Below are 13,420 nucleotides of genomic sequence, written 5' to 3'. Positions count from 1 at the left end.
CCCAGAAGCAGATATGCTCTGTGACTACTAACACAATCCAGGAATGTGTGTATAAACTATATAAAAATGTATCCATTAACATCCTTCAAAATATCCCTAGGGTAGTGTTGTTACATAGGCAGCTGTAAACTAGGGAAACGTGTTAATGATTGGTGTGAGGTGCTAAGCCAGGTTTTACCAACAACGTGGCACATATAGTTATAACTTACACCCTGAAATCTTCCCACATTAGTATTCAGGAATGATTTTATTAAACAATAACAATAATTCTATAAGAAAAACACCTGTACAAGCAGTCAAAACTGTCTAATGCTGTTAAAAATCATGTGTTTGTTGTTGTTTGATTTTTTTAAGTGTATCCGTAAATCAGATTAGCTTTTCAATTAGATTTTTTTTAAAGTTATTTGTAAAGCACTCTTGAAAATAATGGAATATGGTAATAGAGGCCAATATTCTAGACAACATTACTGCCTCAAAACCTAATCATAATTTAACATTTTTTACTTACTACTTAAGGAAGATTCTGCAATTACAAGTAAATATCTCTAATGCACTGTCAACAGTACAGATTCATTTGGCTGTTACATGCCTGTTCTTGTATCATACTTTAATGAGATACACAAAGATCTTTGCTACTTAACTAAATGACCAGTCAAGAAAAACAGAAACTATTTTTAAAAAACAAATACAGCCATATCACACACACACAAAAAAAAAAAAAAAAAAAAAAAAACAGTAAGATAACTATAAGCAATAGCATTCTCTAAAACAGCGAATTAGCTCTCTAACCATTTTTTTTTTTTTATTAAGGACAACCTATATCTTATCTTGCTGCAACCCTGTAAGCTGCTAAATTCAGTGCAATTAACGATAACGTAAAGAGTTCAGGGTTTTGTAAATTTACACTCAAATATGAAATGAATATTACTAAATTGTTTTTACAAACCAAGGCTACACATGCCTCTCATCCCTTCCCCAGCCCTAAAGCAAACAAAACTTTGATGAGGACAAAACTTTTCCCAAAGGTCTTCAAATCATCTGGTAATCTAACAGATTGCCAGTTCGCTTAGTGTTTGAAATAACAACTCACATTCACAAAGGGGTTTCTTGTCTTCTGAGCACAAGATTGCAATGAAATTTTTTTTCCACCCATGGAGAATATATCCCTGTCCAGTAAAATATTACTGCGAACTCCTCCCCCCCGAAAATGTTAAAAAAAAAATTCTAACTGATCCTCAATGGTTTTTTTGTTTTGTTTTGTTTTGCTTTGCCACATCACTAACATAATGAAATGATAATCTTCCCCTCACTGAGAGGGATTGCTAATAATTAGTATATTGCTAATAATTGCTAATGATGTTAGCTGTGGGCCTGCCAGTACTGTGAGGCAACCTTCTTTACTCTTCTTCATTTGCTTTGTACATGTCAATAATCTTTAAGGGAGTTTTTATTAAGTAGCATACTTCTGTTTCAACATAAATTTGTCAGCTCTAGCATATTTCAGTAGAGTTAGGAAACGTATCCTGGTATTTTCTTTCCCAGGTATCCCTCTATAACTTTCAATTGTCAGCAGCTTCAATACGTTGCTAGACCAGTTTGTTAAAATTCTCAGGCTGTTTTGGAGTAGGAATAATTAACCAGCAGCTAAAAAGTTAAAATTACTTCCTTTGCCAGTGATTGTATTGGTCTGTTCTTTTACAGTTGCACAGGAATGTTACAATTTAGACATTTACTTGACAGCAACAGCAGTATATGGAGAGAAGATAAGGAATGACGTACCTAGACCACCTTATGTAAGCCTACAGATAATCTGTTTGCCTTACAGGCCTGCACAATACAGGAATGTTCCCACCACTCCGGAGGCTGTGCTGCATCCAAGTCAAACACGAGCCACAGAAACAGTCAAACTTTGCTTTCTCTGGATGAAAATATTGAAAGTGAGCATAATATGACTGGCTTAGGCTGCAGTTTACCCCCTCTGAAGGGGCATGAGCTTCCTGCCTGGCTGCTCCGTTTTTATGGAACATACAATAATTGAGTTGACACCCATGCCTCACCATCAGGTTTGTTGACAGATAAGCAGGGACACAAAGTACATAAATCTTGGGGTGTTTTTGGAAACCAGATTACTTACATTCATCTGCACCTGCTATATTCAGAAGTTTGACATAGTAGAGTCATCTCTTTAATACTCCTTCTTCAGAAATGACAGGTGCTACAGGAATGACAGTAAGCCACCAGAGACTACTTTACATCTACAATTTTGACTGTGGTGATGCTGTCATACATGACAAAAAGCACTTTGTAAGCATTCAGCAGTAATACATTCATAGGAAGCATAGGAATCAAGGTACAGGTGCATAGCTAAGATGTGTAGTTAATTTTTCCATCACCTACAAAAACCTTCTTTTAAGCATGCTCCCTTTTATATTTTGCTATTTTTTATTTTTATTTAATTATTTTTTCCCCTTTTCTTATACTTATTGTGAAGATACTGCTGTATGCTATTTTTATATTAGGAATTTCCCTTTTTATCACTGTATTACATTGGACCTACACTGTTTCATCCATTTACAGGCTGTAGTCATTTCTCTTGTTTATTTAGACATCCATGGGTACTTTGAAAAATTATTTGCAACAACAGACACCAGTAGGTGTGAACAGGATACAGAATCACAGAATGGTTTGGGTTGGAAGGGACCTTAAAGACCACCTGGTTCCAGCCCCTGTCATGGGAAGGGACACCTCCCACCAGACCAGGTTACCCAAAGCCTCATCCAGCCTGGCCTTGAACACCTCCAGGGATGGGGAATCTGCATCTTCTCTGCAAAGAGATATAAAAACTTGTAGTAGGCTTAATGACACAGCTGGAAAAAAAACAGGTTTTCAGGTGTACAGCTGTAGTGGTCCTAATGGACCACAGAACTCACACGCCCCACATCTTGTCTGCTTTTTGTACTTACATCAGATGTTTTACCAGAAGTTGTTGCCTTACTGTATCCTCAGATCTTCATAGTTAGCCTACCGTAAGATACTCCATTGCCCAACAGACACTGCGCTCTCACTGCTGGTGTTTGCCAGACGTGAATAGGAATTTGTGACGTATTGATTCCTCTGGTTTACTTTTGCTAATTTTAGAAATGAGTCATTCAAATGTTAATTTGGAAAAATAAATAAGTAAAGGCAAAAGTTTCAAGGGCAAAAAAATTCCAGAAAGCCATGTGTCAGGTTACTGAAATCTAGTTCATGTACTTGGCAAAGCAGCTGTGATTTACCCAGCTTCTCATAAGGTGAAATGTGCCTGTTCGCTCACTTAAGTCTAATAATTTCTAAGATATGCTTTTACATGGCAGATGACCACACACAAATTCTGTGTACAACCAGAGTGCATGAGCTCAATTCAGGCAAATAAAATCTGACCAAAAGGGACCAAGTGAACTAGCAGAAAAAAAGTGGCAGAACTTCATCAGTACCAGTTCCCACTGTGCCCTCCCTGAAAACCATAAGCAAGCTTGGCCAGGTAGGCCGTGTAATTGCAGATCTGTTGCATCCATTATAAGGCTTCCTGTTACTCTCTCTCTGTGTACCCAGATCTCTGTCCGCTCTAGAGAACTGTGTTGTGATGGAGAAGAGGTGACTGATGTATGTTATTTAACTCTTATTTACTACTACAGAGTAACGTTTTCAGTTCCTGTATTTTTCGCAGACAGAAAGAAAATAGTAGAGCTTGCAAAGAAAACATTTTTACCAGCAATGCATGTTGCGAAATCACAGAAGATGCTTGTTCTTATGCTAAGCAACACACATGTGCCTTGAAAAATTAAATATATAGTCCAGACTCTCTCCATGAACCCAGCATGCTATAAGCTATTTGGATAGAAGGCATGATCAACCGTCTCCCCAGCAAGGCCTGTTCTCAGCCCCTACTAAAATACTGTAACATCATGGCAAGTTTCTTTAAAGGAAAGGAGCTTAGCACATATGCCCAGTTTTGTAACATTGTTTGCAATCATAATACCATTTCTCCTGCAGATGTTTCCTGAAACTGATTTCACAAAAAAATTCTGTTAGGATTTTTTTTTCCATGCTTCATTACTCTACCAAAATAACATTCAAAGGTTGAAATCAACACAAAAACAAAAGAATATACGCTAGAGTTTAGAAAATAGTAGTAAGCAAAATTCAGCTGATACAGTAAATACATATGCAAATAAGTTTTTTTTTTTGTCTTAAAATTACTCTGTAAGGAATTCATTTTGTTTTTGTCTTACAATTACTCTTTGTACACTTCTACGGCCCACGCTTTATACTGCTGATACTGCAGTCAAAAACTAAACTGTTACCAACTTTCAACACAAGCAGGATTAGACTGTTGGAGGTGAAGAAATAAAGTATTTTCAGTAACTCACATAAAATGTTCTGAACTAACAACTGAGTGAACTTGGAAAATACAGGAGTTTACATCTAATTTGCATAGTCCTATATATAGTGCAGGTGTGTGGCAGTTGCAAGCACTTTGTACTTCTAATGTGTGTTTTTTTTCTGTTTTATTACTTATTAAAATTGTGCCTATAAAACCTATAAAATGAAAGCCTATACAGTAAATTCACCTGGATCTACCAAACAGAAACCGTACCTTTGCGAGAAATACAAACTACTTGCAATAAGTCATGGAATAGCAACAGTGTGAGCCAGTTGTGGCCACGTAAACATCAGCATTAGCTCTTCCGCCATTTTTTCTCAAATATCTAGCAAATATATTGGTCACTGTTGCTGAAAGTAGACAGAGATTATAATTTTATCCTTTCCAAATTGTATGTTACATCTTGTCTCAGTGACCAAACTATAAAACTACTGCCTACTTCATTTCACGTTCTCTGGAATTCGTAACTATCAGACCTTCACCTTTTCAACCCATTTTCAGCAATGCAAAAAACCATGACATACTGGTACTTAAGGATAAAGATAATGGAAAACTATTTTGAATTTGTAATTAAATGTAAATAACCACAGCCAATTTAAAAACTTGCTCACAAAAATAGTTTCCCTGACCTTAGTGCTTGTCTCCATACTCCAGTAAAGGAATATTATCCTTTAATAGAGCGAATATGAGACAAACCTGGGTTAACGGATGGATGAAAAATAGAATCCTAGTTCCAGCAACCTTGCACATGAAATCAGGGGAATACTCATGTTTCTCCACAAAAATACAAACTTTTGCAAGCCTGCAAGTCAACTACAGCCATGCAGATAACTGTTGGGAACCAAAGGTTGATTGTTTCTGAGCTTTTTTTTTTTTTTTTTTTTCAAAAAAGCACTTAAAAGGAACTGAAAAGAAGCAGCAGTAAGTTTTAGATCAGTTCCCATACCTATTGGAAAAGCTTCACAAATTCAACTGATGCAATATAATAGCTTTCAACCTCTCAGCTGCCAACCAGTATGCCCTAAGGAACCAGTAAATACTTAATAAATAATAAAATAGAATTAGCTGATCTATCAGTAAGCAGACACTGGAAGGGATGGTCCTACCCTCTCTTCCTCTCTGGATGCGTGACCTGGCCTCTTCCCCTGATCAGACTGAGTGATGGAGCAGCCATAGCGTGTGTCAGCCCAGCGGGCTGCTCTGGCAGAAAACTATCCCTGAAAAATAAATAAATAAAACAGTTCAAGTACCTTGTGAATTGATTTACCATGCAGCTTCAGGATTGCTATGGGATGGGGAACAAGGAAGAGAGGGAGTTGGAGGACTGCCTCTTGAGGCCACTCAGGATTTCCTTAGCCCAGCTGTGAGGTGAACCTACACCTGGAAGGTCCTGTGGGCTTCCACTTCCTACACAGGAGCCTGTGCCTACGCTTCTGTTTTTGTCTACAACTGAAATTAAAAAGACATTGAAGCCAGTGAATGACTACCGCAAAGCTTTTTCATTAGCTACAGATAAGAAAATGAGACGAGGTAAGGTAAATAAACTCTTATTTCCCGACTTCCAGGAGGGAATATAAATATTCCCTACTTCGTAATACAAACGGCTTCTTATTCAGAAGCCCCGCTCAGAGAAACGGCTTAACCTGAGGAAAAATAAATGAATAAATAAATAAATAAATAAATAAATAAAGCCCCGCTCCTGATCACTCGCCCCCGTTCACCTGCGAGGCGCCAGGCGAGCGGGCTGCCCCTGGCCGGGCCGCCACCTCCTGCCACGCAGCGGCCGGGGCTAGGGAGCCGCTAACGGCCGCCAACCGCCGCCTGCGCCCCCCTCACACACACACGCAGTAGGAGCGGCCGCGGCCGCAGCAGCAGCAGCCGGCGCCCGCCCGCCCGCCGCTTGTTTTGGAGGCGCGCGTGGTCCGCTCCCATTGGACTGCGACGGGAGGAGGGGCAGCAGCAGCACCAGTAGGAGCAGCAGCAGGAGGAGGAGGAGTACCAGCGGGAGGGCGCCGCGCGCGCGCAGACTACATGTCCCGGCGTGCGGCGCGGCGGGCTGGCAGCCGGGCGGCCGCGCGGGCGGCGGGTGCTGCGCGAGGGGACGGCGCGCGCTCGGGCTGAGGCGAGCGCGGCGCCCCCGCCCGACGGCTCCGGGCAGGGAGGAGGAGGAGACGGAGACGGAGACGCCGCCGCCGCTTCGCCGAGCCTCGCCCGCTTCGTGCGGCCGGGCGGAGCGGCGGGAGCAGCATGAGCAGCGGCGGCGGGGCCGGGCGGAGCGGGGCGGCGCTGCGGCTGCTGGCGGCGCTCGGCTGCGTCCTCGCGGCGGAGGCCCAGGTGGGAGCCGCGGCGGGGGGAGCGGGGCGGCCGGGGGGGGGGGGGCGATCGGCGGCGGGGGCTCGGGCACGGCCCGCGGCCTCCGGGCAGCGCCGTCCTCAGGCAGCCGGCGGGGAGCGGCAGCCCCGTGTCGGGGAGGGAGGGGAGGGGAGGGGAGGGGGGGCTGCGGCTCGGCCCCGGGCGTCGCGGTGAGCACGTGGAGCGGAGCGCCCCTGCGGCCCCCGGGTGTTGTTTTTATTGCGTCTTCTGAAGTTGATGTGCGGGGTGGAGGCTGACGGCCCGAGGCGGGGAGTAACCGAGCTCAGGAACCCCACGGTTTGGGGTTATAACCTGAAGCTGTCCGAGGCTTCAGAAAAAAAACCCTTGCCTAACAGTTATCCCAGCATAACGAGACGCTGGCTGAACTGGAGCTCCTAACGCAGGTGTTAGGCTGTCGTGGCTTTCTCGCAGCCCTTGGCAGAGGGGTGGCTGTTTGTAGGACTGTTATTACCCTGTGCTGAGAGCTTAAACAGCCACGGCTCGACTTGCCCCGAGGAAAGATAAGCTGCCCATTAGCCCTTGGGGTTGTGTTACCTGCAGTTCTTCTCTTGTTCTGCAGCTCTGGCGGAGTGAAACGTTGAGGAGCAAAGCGGTGTCCCTGGTGGTCTTCTAATTGTTGGAGCAATTAAAGTGCAGCAACCTGATAGCACTAATAAGGTGGTTGGTGTAAATATGCTGCTTGTTAGTATATGCACTTGTTCGGGTTGCTGATAACGTTGAAGTGCTGAGTACACTTCTTTGCCGGCCTTTCATAAGGAGAAATTGATTCAGGTTAAACGCCGACCTTTTTGTGTGAAAGCTTAGTTTATCTTGGAGCAGTTTGACATGTCCAACACAGCTGATACTTGTACAAAAACTAAACTAAGTTTAATGATACATGGGAATGCTTTGATAAGCATATTGGGAATAAGGAATAGAAACTAGTCTGTGTCTGACTTTGATCACACTTATGTTAGACTAATGCTCCTAGAGTTTATCGTAAAGTTCAAAGTAATTGACAAATGAAAAGGAAGCCTGATACTTGGTGGTGGTAACTTCTAGTACAGTTCAGAAGTTGTGCTAACTTATAGTAGAGTTTGGCTGTGTATTTGTGGTTTAAGTTAACTAGTGCAGCTCAGCTCAAAAAGGCAAAAAATGAGTGGCGTGGATAGCAAAGTAGGTCGTTCAATAGGTAGTGTTAACTGTGAAATATGTTGTCCTTATTTTCATATCTTCACATTGAAAATTCACTGGGGGATCCGGGTGCTGACAAACAGAGCAGTTTCATGCATTTTCTTAGCGGTCTGTCATTAAGCACTGAAGACTTTACTGGCACTAATGACAAGGGCGGCTGGAGTTAGCATGCCATGAACTGACGCTGCTCCTGTGCAGTATTGGCTTTTCATATGGGCTGTCAAAGGACTTCATAAATTGTATTTTGGTACAGATACAGCATTGTTTAATTTTAGAACGTGCCTTCCAAGGAAACATCTTTTTTTTTTTTTTTTTTCCAGTTTTATGTATTCAGGGAGCCAACTGCTTCAGTTTTGTAAAGCTTATGAGAATGAAATTGAGAGTTTTGCTTGCTTGCTCTTGCTACCCTATATTAGTTTTTCTCTTAAAAAATTTGAGCCCTGTTCTAGTTTGGGGGGTAGATTATTTTTGGCACTGCTTATTTTTCTGAGTAAAATGCACTACATTGTGAAAGGTGTTCCTAGAATGAAAGTGTTATCAGAGACACCTGGCAAAGGTGTAACTTCAATTAGTTTGTTATCTTGGTTAAATAAAGGACTGCAGCTTTATTTTCCGTGGGTATTTGATACTGCTTGTAAGTACAGCTTGTTGATTTGGATCGCTTTCCCCCAGAGCGGCATTTTTGGTTTTGCAAAGATGGTCTAAATATTTTTATAAGCAGTGGGAGGCAAGCATCAGAATTATTTCCTACTCTTCATCTTTAAGTCCAAAGAAAATTTCTCAGCTCCTCCTCACTCTGCTTTCATCTTAATACGTTACTGTTCTTTACGTAGCTACTCTGTTATATAGTTGAATAATATGTGAGCAAAATGTTGAGTTACCTTTCTGCCTTTTTGTATTTTAGCAGAATGTGCGAACTGTTTGTTAGTGGTAAGGTGTTACTTTCTCTATGTGTGATTGATACAAAAACTTGAGTTTTGCAATGAAATCATAAATTTAAAGTGCATGGATGTTTTACTTCTGTAAATGTTGATAATAACTTCTGTATTCTTGCTTAGAACTTGGCAGTCATGTGGGTTGTGAGGTCTTTAGGCTTTTTAAAAGCCTGTTAATGAATACAGTCTTCCAGAGCTGTTTGCCCAGGTTTGAAGTTAAATAACATTAACAAAAGCAAGTGTAACAGCATGGAAGACTTTAGGGTGAAGTTGCTTCCCTTAATTGTGTTTTACTTCATTACCATAACTACCCTGCAGAATTGCGACAGCCTATTTAGTGTGTCAGGGAAAGTAAGATCTATGTAAGGGGAATTTCCTACTAAAATGCTTTATTGCCATAACCTCGCTGTATTCTCTTGGGTGGTGAGGAGTCCACTTCCTGGGCTTCCTTTCTTCTTCATAAGAGCGGAAGCCTACAGTGTGATTTCTGGTGACTTTTTTTTATATCAAGCTTGGTTATATAACGGTATCGTTGCTGTAAAGTAGTGGAGTGATTTATCATGCATAAAACAGATTAGAAGATTTCATAACCTCATCTCATCTAGCTGTGAAATCTATGGAGAAAAAAACACAATATTTTTCTTCTCCTTTCGCACGCAGCCTTTTAGTACTGAGAAGTTCTAAGCCTACACAAGATACAAAATATGCGAGCTTTCCTATTTTATTTGCTTTCTAGGCCATCAGTTATGCTGACAAATTTCACATCTGGCTGAAGAATAATAGTAGTTAGCAGCAGTGCTTGATTCCATCCATTTAGATATGGACTAAAGCCTTCAAACATAAGCTTGAAAGGCCTTTCAAGGGTGCTTCTATTTGGTGAAGAAGCTGAGGAGTAGTTGAGATTTCATTCAATTTATGTCACAAATGTTCACAGAATCACGTTTTCACTGTTCTCGTCTCTCGTTAAGGTGCTGTCAGGGTCTTAGCAAAACTGTTGCCATAGCTTAGTCTGCTCAGTTGTTGGGGCCTCTCTTGGCTACTTGTGCACTGCTACTTCCTCTCCTGTGCTGGCAGCGCTTGGGCTGCCTCGGCACTTGTGCACGCTTTCTTGCAGGGACAGTCTTGGGCTAGTTCAGTGCCAGCAAGCTTGTGGTCCTGGCACAGGAGGGATGGAGCCTGGGAAGTTCAGGCTTAATTTCACAATAGGTTTACAGCCTTGTAATATTAGGAAAAACAAGTGCAGACACCTGCATTTGTTTGTAGAATTTAACTGTGAAGTTACTAACTTCTTAGGCAGAAAAGTACCGATGCCTCTTTCTCCCATACTGCTAAAGAAACTATCTAGAATTTTTTGTACTTTTAAGAAGAAATGAAAAAAATAGGATAACAGTGCATAGTTGTGTTTTTGGGGGAATTCTTCTGTTGCATGCTCATTAGTTGAATACTTGGTTTGCAATTCTGTGCTAAGATAACGTGTATTTGTAGTTTGGAAAATCTTGCTGTTTGTTCTGCAGAACGTTCTATACGTTGAATCTGTAAAAACAAATTTCAGGGCTGGAAATGGTAGTCTAACATTGATTCAGAGTTGTGTTTGAAGGTGGACTTAAGCTAAAAAGTGCAAAGGTCTGTTATTTCCCAATTTTGGGTGTGTAAAGTATGTTACATAATGAGAAATACATTTTTTGTTATGGAATTTCATTTTGCTGCTATTTCTTTTGACTTATCTTTTTTAGAGGATTTTTCCACAGTTAATGCTGCATTTCTTGATTAAAAAACAATACAATGTTTGGTTTTTTTTATAGCTCACAGGAGTCCTAGATGATTGCTTATGTGATATAGAAAGCATCGATGACTTCAATACGTTCAAGATCTTCCCCAAAATACAGAAACTGCAAGAACGTGATTACTTCAGATATTACAAGGTACAATTAGTGACTTTTTTCCTGAATAATTTAAATGAAATCCATAAAATACAGGGAAGATTACTGAGCAAACCAACTTGGCTGCATTAAGTTGTCTTTTAGAAATGTAGAGTTCTTTCATTTGGTTATAGCAGGCTTTCAGTCCCTGGAATTTATACTGGTAGGAGGTCCTGTGTTTGCTCTGTTAATCCTGGAGTCCGTGACAGCAAATCTACTGCTTTCATTCAGCGTGTAAGTGGTAATTTTCAAGGCAATGTCTTTGGACGGCTACATCTGGGAAAGGGTTGTATATTAGTAGCTTTTTGACAGCATGCAGCACTTGTCTTCGAAGTAACTTGTATAATTGGAAATTAAAATATTACAATTATTTCTTTTTCTTACCAGCTTAGTTCTGATGTCAGTGTTTGCCATCTAGAGAGCTTTTATTTATTTGAAAAAGAGGAACAAATACTTTTCAAATGGTCTGTGATACCACTCACGTCCTTCAACAATTGTTTTCTCTCTGTTAGACTCTGAGTGAAATAAGACTCTTATTTTCAGATATGTTTAGCTTGAAAATGAGGTTACATTTTGTGTGAGCTTATCAGATGGTTACCTGCCACTGGAGAGAAAAAAAAAAAAGATTCCTCTTCAGAGCAGGCCATCTCTGTTCCTTTGCTTTTATATCTTGGCCTTGTCTGACTGTGTGTTATGCCAGTGCTTCCCTTTAACCTGGTCAATTTTTCAGGATTTTTTTTTGTTTGTTTTTTGGTTTTTTGTTTTCAGGATGCAGTAAGTTATTTACTTGGTCTGGTATCAGACAAATATTTAAGTTAATTTAAGGTGGGGTTATAAATGTGAGACAGGAGAAGCACTAGAGTCTTCCCTGTGTAGTCTGAGCAAGCAATAATATGTAACTTCATCCTGAATTTCCTCCTGCTACATGACGCAGTTCTAACTTGAGTTTTCAGGAGAAGCAAGGTATGTGCGACCTGAGGGCGAATATCACTTGGTTCTGTTCATTAGTTTCTCTAGAGGCAACAGGAAGATTGAACTCAAAGAGAGGGCTAGCATGTATACAAGGTTTTGTACAAACTATACAATAGTAATTTCGTCCTGCAAATTGAGGTTTTATCTTAATTTTAATAGGAGTCTGCGGATCACAGTTTGTTATAATCCTACCTCATCTTTCATACAGTTTTGATTTCATCCAAATGACTGTATGCTTGAGTGTACAAACAGTAGTTAATGCTTACAATTTTCCTGCATGACAGGAACCAAACCAATACAAATTATTTTGGAATCTGTATTATTAATTCACCCTCAGTGGATACGTGTATTCTTCCAGTGGGTAGAGAACTGAGACAGCAAAATGCAGTGTGTTAACCTATAGAGCTGGGGGATAGTCAGGAGTTGAAGTTTTTTTTGCATTGCTGTTATTGCTAACAGGAAGATGCAAGGTCCAAGTAACTAAGCAGTATCTGTGCTCACACACAAAGCACACTTGTGAGCCCAACTGAGGTTGTACAGTCTTTGTACTTTAATCAATACCGATTATGCACTGACTCCATAGCACTTCCTTGATTCTGTGCAGGGACAAAAAACCTGCTGCTTATTCAGAAGGGAACAGATAAAAAACTTTCCAATTTATTCAGCTTGATTTTCTGACAAATTCTTCTCTAGAATTAGTAAATATTGTGTAGCAATGGGTGGACTGCACACCGGCCCTCGTGGCTGCTTAAGTGTGTTAGGGTTTACTTTGAAGAAGGTTGTATCCTAACAGTATTAGCTGGTTTGGGTGTGCTTTTTTGGTAGAAATTGGTGTGAGGGCATGTTTTGTGTAGCAGCTCTTACTGGGGTGGTAGTGATGAGATACAACAGGAATGCTGTTACAGTGTACGACTCCATTTGATGTACATCTTGTATAAGTCTTTTCTTGTGAGCTAGCATGTGGATTAGTTTTCTGGCTTAAGATGTATAGACCTAAATAATAATTGTGAGCATGTTTTTAAATCTTAAGTTTGTGTTGAAATTGTTCAAGGACTTGATGCTGTCCTTGGAGTATTAGGCTTAATTTTACAGTGCATTTTATTAGAACTCTTGCTGTGTCCAACTGTGGACTCAAAAGTTTCAAATATAAAGTAATAACCTCCAATCATTTAAGCAGGTTATTTGATATAAGTAGTGACTTCAGTTTAATGTCTTTGAATAATACTTATAAACTGAAGGAAACTAGTACAGACTTTGCTAAAGGAAAACTGAGAAACAATAGTTTTACTTTGAGAGTTGTAAAAGTGTGTCTTCATTTTTATCCAAAAATGTTGATAGCTTCTGAGGATAATTGTGTTGTATTTTACTTGTAATTTTAGATTTCAAAGATGGTGTATTTCCACAGTGTTTCTGGTTGATCGTGCAAGAAAACTTTAAGTATGTAGTCTTCAGTGTAGGAACAATGAGGTCCAAGTGTGTGTTACCGTGTGTGTGTGTGTGTGGCTAATGCAAAATAAAACTTTTTTTTGAACTGACTTTCATATTGGCAATCAGCATGAAATGTAATCGCAAAGTGTTTGAGTCTCTTGCTATGTAGTAGATTCTAGTATGTGTGTTATTCTGCC

The 13,420-nt window shown here is 40.6% G+C and overlaps 1 protein-coding gene across 1 annotated transcript in view; it reads left to right on the top strand.

The window, feature by feature from the left end:
- Positions 1–6,670: 6,670 nt before the first annotated feature.
- ERO1B (endoplasmic reticulum oxidoreductase 1 beta) overlaps positions 6,671–13,420 on the top strand; it is a 31,038-nt gene continuing 24,288 nt past the window's right edge. Inside the window, exons 1-2 of the mRNA XM_032183760.1 lie at positions 6,671–6,757; positions 10,707–10,826. Of these exons, the coding sequence (XP_032039651.1) occupies positions 6,671–6,757; positions 10,707–10,826 (207 nt within the window). The remainder of the gene's footprint in view (positions 6,758–10,706; positions 10,827–13,420) is intronic.

Source organism: Aythya fuligula, chromosome 3 (genome assembly GCF_009819795.1).
Source record: "Aythya fuligula isolate bAytFul2 chromosome 3, bAytFul2.pri, whole genome shotgun sequence".
In the NCBI taxonomy this organism is placed as follows: Eukaryota; Metazoa; Chordata; class Aves; order Anseriformes; family Anatidae; genus Aythya; species Aythya fuligula.
The sequence above is the reverse complement of the archived record's forward strand: the minus strand, read 5'-3'. Positions and strand labels throughout refer to the sequence as shown.